Source organism: Grammomys surdaster, unplaced genomic scaffold (genome assembly GCF_004785775.1).
Source record: "Grammomys surdaster isolate TR1022 unplaced genomic scaffold, NIH_TR_1.0 126051, whole genome shotgun sequence".
NCBI classification, from domain to species: domain Eukaryota; kingdom Metazoa; phylum Chordata; class Mammalia; order Rodentia; family Muridae; genus Grammomys; species Grammomys surdaster.
In genome coordinates, this window is record NW_021620862.1 from 2,664,252 (window position 1) to 2,673,714 (window position 9,463).

A 9,463-nucleotide genomic window follows, 5' to 3' on the forward strand; every position below is an offset into this window, starting at 1 on the left:
GGTTTCTGGGAACTGAACTCAGGACCTCTGGAAGAACAGCCAGTGCTCTTAACCACAGAGCCATCTCTCCAGCCCCCTTTGTTTTCTTTCTTAACTTATAAGTTTTCTCTCTGTAAAAGTAACTGTGGTCCTCTGAACAAGCCTTTCTTTCTCCTTTACTGATAATATCTTAACCTGGCTACTCTTGCCCTTCATTTTCTGACTAAGACTGGCCTATATACATATATATTTTAAACTCTTTTATCTCTATTACAGAGTTAATTATATATGCTGCAAAATTAACTCAGCTGGCAGTTAAATCTAGTACTCACTGAGAATACTGAGGAGAGTCCCTTATAGCATAGAGTTTATACTTCTTTCCCACTTAGGTAAATAAGGACAAAACCATAGAACCAGTAAAGCAATGGTTATGCTTAAGATTAAAATGCAACAAGATGATAGTGTCTACAGACCCTTTTAGACAGTTTTAACTATTTAAATTAAGTAACTAATTCTCTGATGAAGAGATTTTAATCTGAGACATCCTCTTGGAAGCTATGGTAACATTTCCTTCAACTTCTCAAAGCATTCAACATGTAACTTTATTTGTAAGTATATCCCACTAAACACATACTTCTTGAGACTAAGAATACACAATATTTTCCATTTGAATAATCTTTTCCTCATATAAAGTACGGCACACTATCAATAAAATTACTTCTTCAATGATGGAATAAGAAAGGAAATAAAACTTTATGGAAGCTTTGCAGACCAAAACAAATTAAGCTGGACAGCAGCTGCTCCAACTTCTATCATACACACTGAAACTTTAAAGAGGGGGCTACAGATGACTGAGTCTGTCTGCTTATCACTCACTCTAGTCCTTTCAAAGGACTGCCTATGCCTCAGTCTAGCTATTTTATCCCTTTATTTTCTCTGCATCCATGACTACATCTTCAGACGTCTAAATCTAGTTCTCCATGTTTGTTCTGCAAAGCCTAGTATTAAGCTGGCCTGACTTTAGCTTCTAGCTTTAACAACCATACCTCTTAAACTCTCAGCTCTCTTACTGTGGCAGTCACAAGACAATGGAGTGACTCTTGTATTCTTTGATGCTATCTTGTTTTTAGTTTTTTTTTCTGGTTTATACAAAAGAAGAATGCATAAATTAGCTATCCAGTTGCATAATGCCACTCTTTTTTAGTGGTCCTTGCTCTAAAACCTTGGGTTTCTCCATTGTGAAAGTGATGATGTATTATAGGGCTCCTTGAGAATGAAATCATTTTAGACAACAACTAATGATCAGACTCTGTGAACTCCCCACTGCCTATCACTTTCCTAAGTAGGCCTATCTGTAGAAATGCCTTCTTTCTTGTATACAGGCCCAGGCTTATCCCGTGTACTATAGTTTCCACCTTGGCTTTTGATTTAACCTCTTTAGGGCTGAAAGAACTTTTTAGGACTCACCAGACTTTGGGTAGAGTCATATGACTAATTTAAAAAGTAGTTATTAATAGGTCTTCTTCATACAGCTATATGACAGACATCATGACAAGATTCCTATGTGTTTTTTGAATTCCTGTTTAATCTAAAAAAGTTTTAATATCTGAATTAAATGACACTTAAGTGTTTCACGCTTAAACATTAAGCTTAAAGAAGTTGATTTAACCCAAGAGGATAGTACATATAGTTTATACACTTAATTCCAGATACTTGTAAACAGTCATGAATTATTTTATATTAATAATTCCATGAATATACATAACTATAAAATAATATTTAATGGAAAAATATTAATCAACCCTGCAGTGAACTGTCTATGGCTTTTTAAAGCCCATACTTATTTTTTTTTTAACAATGGTAAAAGTACTGCTTACATATAACACTTATTTTCAAGACTAACAAGTCCCCAAAAGTCAGGCATTATGCCACTCTAAAAGTAGAATAATTAGACTCAATACATTTATGCTTATAAATTATACATGTATACCAGTGAATTCATTGCAAATACTATAGAATACTAAAATAAAAATCATATATTGAGAATTAAAAGTGGACATAGTCATACTATTTTTGCCTGCATCCCAGAGGGTTGGATCTTGGTCATTCTCTGATGGTCTATTCTTGAAATTAGAATATTTTAAATGTTAATGTACACATGATCCACATGGTTATCTTGTTTTTAACATAGACTCTGATCCAATATGTCTGTACTAGCTACTTAAGTGATATCAATGTTGTTCACTTATGAGCATATTTTGAGTAACAAGAATTTAAACCAAAGATTAATGTTTAGTCAAACTTAGGTTGCTATTTTCCAGGTGGCAAAATAAATAGCTCATTCTAAGGTTCATTATTTACTATCATAACAAATTGGGAAGTATTTTTTTTTTTAAAGATTTTTATTTTATTTATTACATGTACGTACACTGTAGCTGTCTTCAAACACCCCGTAAGAGGGCATCAGACTCCATTGTAGATGGTTGTGAGCCACCATGTGGTTGCTGGGATTTGAACTCATGACCTCTGGAAGAGCAGTCAGTGCTCTTAACCGCTGAGCCATCTCTCCAGCCCCGGGAAGTATTTTATAAGTCATATAAAAATCACCATGTAAATAAACCAGTATCATCAAAGAAATACTGAAATATAGACAAATCATTAGGACTTGGATAAGCCTAACTAAAATTAACAAAACATATAAAAGCTGATTTTGTTCTGATTGCATCACAGATAGTAGTGAAGAAAAACAAAGAGAATATGGGTAAAGCTAAACACAGCAAATGCTTTTCATCTGCTCCCAAAATGAAATTAGTAGATAGAAAACCAGTTGACATTTATATTCATGTTAATAGTTAAAGAAACCTATTTCTTTGTTCAGTTTTAATAGAAATAAGTACAAAATGACAATAGTTTTAAGGCCAATGAAATTTATATATCTTAAAAAGGCCCAGGTAGTTTAAGTGTAGAAGACTTAAAATTCAGGAAAATTCAGAATATGAGTGAAAATGAAAGTAGGAAACATTTTGTTCTTGCTATTAGTCTTCTAGATCCCTAACAAAACCCTAAAGTCCCAACACCACCTACTGTGTGAGAACATTTCACACCAGCTCTCCAATAAGGTCCAAGAGTCAACAGCCCCCCACAACTACCATCATACTCAAATTTCAATTATTTACCTTGTCAATCATTTTTCTTGCTTCCACCTCCTCACTGTTGGGATTCTCTAACTCAATGGTATAAGTACCCTTGTCACTTTGGTCATCATCATTATCCTTTTCTGAAGAGGCAGAAGTAGCTTGATTTTTTAATATTACATCCATCTCCTGGCTTGGTCTGTGCCCAAGACTCCCTGAACTTCTTAATAATGCAGTTTGTAGGAAGGGTATTGACACCGATGGCTCCTCTGATTTCTGTTTTAACAATTTCCCATGTGGAACACCATGCCCCCCTCTGTGATGCGTAGAGCTAGTCTGTAAAGACAAAGAAACCACTTTGGCATCTGCTGGTGGAGATTTTGCTTTTTCAAGTTTTGTATGTGGTGTTGAGAAAGTAGTTTCCTGACATAAGATTCCTGAACTTTGAGTAAAAGAATATGACCTTCTCTTTCTGGAATGATCTTCATCAAAGAATGCAATCATAAAAGCAGTTTGACTTACAGCAGCCTGGTCTTGATGCTTTTCAGTAGACTGGATCTTCTTTTTCTGTTCTGAGTGATGGCGCCGTAAATGTTCCTCCAGAGTTGCGCGCTTGCTACAGCGTCTGTGTGCCCCAGCATTCTCTGAATCACTCTGTGTACCATCATCATGTTTGTTTCCTGGACACAAGAAAGACAGGATATAGTAGAGAAGAAAAAATTCCACGTAGAAAACCAGAAGCACATACAAAAGTGCCATTTGTTTTGATACCCTTCTGCTTCCTAAGACAAAGTTGTATGTCCATTAGTGTAACAGGTTCTGCACACTGCCCTCAAGTGTAATAGTTACAATTATATTTAACCAAATCATAATTAGGCCCTTTATAAACAATTAAGTTATTACTTTTCTTTCTCTAAATCTCAACTTTATAAAAGATTCCTCAGTCCCTTAAAAGAATAAGCAATGTTCCATCACCGGTCATAGTTTGTACATATAACACTAATACACATTAGTTCTGCCTCTCAATTGTAAACCTTTGGTAACAAACAAACAAAAAACCAAAGACCTGACTCCAAAGTTTCAGTCCTACACAAAGAACTACAGGCAACCAAGGGATGCCAAGAGTGGGAGAAATAGTCTTCCCCAAGGAAGAACACACAAATTTATTATCAACTTCCAATGATCAGCCCTGCCTGAAAACAAGACACAGCAGATTATATAGACACAGCAGATTGTTTATATATTTAGGAATTATGTATGTAAGAGCAATTATGAAAAAATTGAGCAATAATTTGAGAGTGAGAAGGGGTTTATGGGAGGGTTTGTACAATGGGAAAATAAAGTGGTTATGATCTCAATAAATAAAAGGAATAATATTTTACAAGGCTGGTGTAACTGAAAAACTTATTATTAAATAGAAAGCAAATGTCATTAAAATGGAGTATACCTAAATTGTGATATTCAGTAATTGTAAAAGTTCAGTATACCTTTCAATAAAAATGGAAGTTTGTAGCTTCTATTAATAACAACCAATCTTTACAAATATTTTCCTAGCAGAAATTTCTAAACTGTAGTGGCTTCAAAGAGTTAAATGATGCTGACATCCTACCAACTTAAAGACTTCTACTACACCCTTCCATCTAATAAACTACATGATACAGATATAGGTAGATGTCATATCCAATATTACTCTAGCCTCCCAACAAATGTTTTTCTGAATCAGAGCAAGAGTACCTCTAGGCATGTGTGGTGGTTTGAATGTTTGGTCAAAGGAATGGGACTATTGGGGGTGTGGCATTGTTGGAGGAAGTGTGGCCATGTTGGTGGAAGTCTGTCACTGTGCTGGTGGGCTTTGAGAACCTACTCTAATCATGTGGGAGCCAGTTTTCTAGCAGCCTTCAGATAGATGAAGATGTAGAACTTTCAGCTCCTCCTGCACCATGCCTGTCTGGATGCTACCACACTCTCGCCTTGATGATAATGGACTGAACCTCTGAACCTGTAAGCCAGCCCCATTAGATGTTGTTCTTATAAGAGTTGCCTTGGTCATGGTGTCTGTTCATAGCAGCAAAATCCAAAGATAGCATGATTTCAATTGAATCACCAATCAAGGATTAACTAAAATCTTTTCAAAGTTGTAAATCAATCTACTATATTGGAATGTACATTGACAGAATCCAATTTTGTAGAAATAATCTGATTTTGAAACATTCCCAGGCTGTCTACTCTAAAGTGCTGCCAACAAGAGAGCAATCAGAAAGACAAGGCTTGCTTTGTATGAGAGAATGAGATGTATGTCCAGGAGAAAGGATTTATAGTGTATGGGCTGGTTCCTAATAAATCTGGAAGTTCCCAATAATGGTGAACATATAACACAAGAGAATTACCTATAAAATGTAGTACATAAAAGAAATGAGGACAGTCAAGGGAATGGTAGAACTGAATGACATCTTGGAAAAGGAAGAGAAACAGAGGGCACTAATATGGTAAAAATAAGGCAGAATCAAAGTGACAGATTAACATAAAAATCAAATGTGATGAATATAAAAACTTCAAATTATTTACTATACAAAAAGTGCTATGAAAAGAAAACAATTAGGGGGATCTCTGCCACTGATAATTAATTTAGGAATCATGGGTAGTATATGGAAACCAAACAGAGATGTAACTACTAGTTTAGATAAACATTTTATTACAGTACTGTTTAAAACATCGTGTTGGATAAATTGAATAGGAATTCAGTTTGTTAAGGTCCAAAAGAATAAACTCTAATATTTCCTGTACTATAAGACCAAATAAACCTACACTCAGAATTTTTTTTTAAAGATTTATTTATTTATTTATTATATGTAAGTACACTGTAGCTGTCTTCAGACACCCATATGAGGGCATCAGATCTCATTGTAGATGGTTGTGAGCCACCATGTGGTTGCTGGGATTTGAACTCATGACCTCTTGAAGAGCAGTCAGTGCTCTTAACCGCTGAGCCATCTCTCCAGCCCTACACTCAGAATTTTTAATGAAAACACCAGTTTCATATCTTTCCTGTTACTAATCTGTTGGAGATTAGTCATTTTCTTTCTTATAAAATTACTAGTCCTTCTAATGCTTCTGTTTATTACGCAAGGTGAAAAGGTGAGGCATTATTAGATCAGAGTTGCAATCTTACATTTCTATTCGGCAAAAAAGACCATGAAGAAATGTTCAACATGCTTTTTAACCCCTCTGCTGATCACTAACTATACCTAAATACAGATGTTCACTTACTATCCCTCAGGTTAGCTTGGCTGTACTTTGTGAGAAGTCGGTGTAAAGGAAGCTGCAACTCTCCTAAAGGGTGAAAGTGTATGGGCTTTGTGAACATTATTTTCCTCACTGTCCCAAAGCGCGTGCACTTTACTCTTGTAGGAGCAAGGCACCTATCTATCTATCAATCAATCTATCTATCTATCTATCTATCTATCTACCTACCTACCTACCTACCTACCTACCTACCTACCTATATATCTATCTTTATCTCATATCAACTGATTTTCATAGTTGCTAAAAGTCCAAGTTTTAATAAATTGTTACTAACTACTATCTACCTCTATTTATTCAAAATCTGAATTCATCCCTTTCAAAAGCTAGTGGGAAACTCTTATCTATTAAGAGCAGCTCTGAATTTTGAAGAAAGTGAAATGTCATTTGTAAATAAGTATGAGGAAATAAATAACATGGCTCTATTTGGGATACAAAGTGAGTTATTGCTGGGAAAGGATTTTTTGGATGGCTTTCAAAATAGGCTAATGTCAAACAAATATGAAATAATTCAAGGTCAATAGTGATTAGACTAATTTTTGGCAAAAGTTAAAAATATATTCTGATCAGTATAAAGACAGTGTTCATATGGATATTAATGATTCTACTTTTAATTAGGCTTGAATAGGTCCTGGTGAATAACAGAGAATATACAAAAATGATGGTTTAAAAATAATTGTTAATACAGAAAACAATAACAATTACACTGTTGTAAAAGGATTTTCAAAGATTTTTCTAAGTATTATTTTATTTTATGTCTATGAACGTTTTGCCTGCATACATGCATGTAAGTTTACCCTGTGAGTATCTGGTACCTGAAGAGGTCACAAGAGGACACCGGATCCCCTCTTTATGGATGGTGTGGAGCCACTATTTGGGTGCTGAAAATTAAACCTGGGTCCTAACTGCTAAGCTACCTCTCCAGACCCTTAACAAAGATTTTCAATGGTATCTTCCTAAAGGATCTTTTCAGTTCATTCTTCATCTATTCAGTAAGTGTATGAGTTTTAAGAAGACTCATTTTCAAGACATATATTGCCTCTGACATACTACTAACTTATCACTATTTTTCAACAAATTTACATTAACAGTCATTTTACATATGTTATCTTTAACCTTTGCATGTATATGATTCAACTATGATATACATATCATCTACCAGGAGTAAATATATCACAATCAGAACTCAACAGCTTTTCTGCCAGGTGACTGTTGATCACTATAATTAAAGCCAGAGTCAGTCCTGTCATTAAGAATGAAGTCACTTGATAATAGCATAGGCTGAAGTCCCAGATGAAGGGTTAAGGAACAGAGTAGGCTCTATATGTTCCCTAACCTCCAAAAGCAGTTTTCAAAATAGAATTAATCATCTCCCCATAAAAGTCACAGAACTGTCAAATTCACAATCATTTGTTCAAAACCATTCCCTTATTAATAGCATATTAAAACACAAGACAGAGTAACACAAATTCCAAAATAAATTCAATTCACAAAACCAGTGGGAAGAAAGCTGATTAGTTGTTACAATCAATGTACATGCAATGACTGTAACTAAGTGTTAAATAAATTATATATAATAGCTAGTATTACTATATAATGTGATTAATGTCCACAAATGAACATCAAATCACAATTGATTGCACAAAAGTTTACATTAGAATTGTAAATACCTAGTAAATATACCTAAACTGAAAGGATCTGTTTTGTGAGAAGCTTCTGCAAACAGCTTGCAGTTTGAAGCACTCCATAAGTAATGTGACTTTCTGGTGTAAACAGAGCTTTCAGCCTAAATAAGGAGCTTAATTTTGTTTTAAGCTACTTGTTTTGTTTTAACTTAGAAATGACTATGTTGAAAGCATGATACAGAGAAAAAGAACTATACACATCCTTTCTTTAAATCAAGAAAATGATGGGGATTATTTTCTGGGAAATTCTGCGTTGTATAATTAATAGATTTTGTATTTCTGCAGGTAAAGATATCAAATGATATAAGTAACCTGCCATCCTCAAACCAATGTGGTTTTGGCAAGAAAACAAAGAAAGGCTAATATGAATGAAAAATCTGGACACAAACAGTGTTGTTTGCTTTTGAGCTATAAAATTAAATGTAAATTTTCAAAAAGCTATTTTCCACTGTATAATTAAGTAACAGTAGTCTGTCTGGTAACTTATGACACAACAGGAATCTCTGGAGGTCACTTTACCTTTCAACCTTTTCAAGTATACAGGAACGTCACTTTTAATGCTCTTGGAATCCTCCTCTGTTCTTTCCCACACCATTTGAGGAGGGTTGTTTTGTGCTAGCCAGTCAGCTACTTTATTCTCTGGTGCCATCATTCCTGTCTGAATTCCTGGCAAGTCTTGAGTTCCTGGAGAGGCCTTCTTTGACTTGTGGCGCTGGTCAGAAGTGAATTTTGTCACGTGGTCTCTAATAGTTACTTTTCCTGGTGTACTGTCATCGAATTCAATGGTAAATGAAGCATGCCCTGCACCTGCTGTATGGGAACTTGGTGTGTCTTTTGTTGGAATCTCATGAATAGTGCTCTCTGCTATTTGTGATAGCTGCTGGAATTCTTTTGTAGGAATTTCAAAATAACTTGGTTCCCTACAGAAAGGAAAAAGTGCTTCTTCACTTGCAGCTGCAGACTGTTCCTCCACGTGCTTGGCATCTACGCTGCACCCTAATGAAAAAAAGGAGAGAATTCAAAATATTTGGGAGCCTGTATCACGAGGGTCATTGGTAATGACCATTACTATTGTGAGAATCAGAAGGCAGGTAACAGTCTGGATGAAAACAATGCACTTGTATGAAAAAGACAGAAGTCACAGACATGAAAAGGTCTTGACTATGATCCAATACCACCAGGAGATGCAAGGTGAACAGCAGCAATGTCAAAAACAAAGCAGGAAAAATCATCAAGGTGAGAAAGAATTAAAGTAGGGATGGAGATGTTCTGTACATACACACATGTATAAGATACACACACACACACACACACACACAGAGAGAGAGAGAGAGAGAGAGAGAGAGAGAGAGAGAGAGAGAGAGA

General features: G+C 35.3%; 1 protein-coding gene across 11 annotated transcripts in view; it reads right to left on the reverse strand.

The window, feature by feature from the left end:
* Cep170 (centrosomal protein 170) overlaps nt 1-9,463 on the reverse strand; it is an 87,359-nt gene that overhangs the window by 38,606 nt on the left and 39,290 nt on the right. For 5 of the 11 annotated variants that reach the window (XM_028755236.1, XM_028755235.1, XM_028755234.1 and 2 more), the window contains exons 8-9: nt 8,618-9,094; nt 3,636-3,793 (exon numbers count right to left, since the gene is read on the reverse strand). In XM_028755236.1, coding sequence (XP_028611069.1) covers nt 3,636-3,793; nt 8,618-9,094 — 635 coding nt within the window. Of the gene's footprint in view, nt 1-3,155; nt 3,794-8,617; nt 9,095-9,463 lie in introns of all 11 variants that reach the window. The other 6 variants (XM_028755228.1, XM_028755227.1, XM_028755226.1 and 3 more) reach the window with 2 other exon arrangements.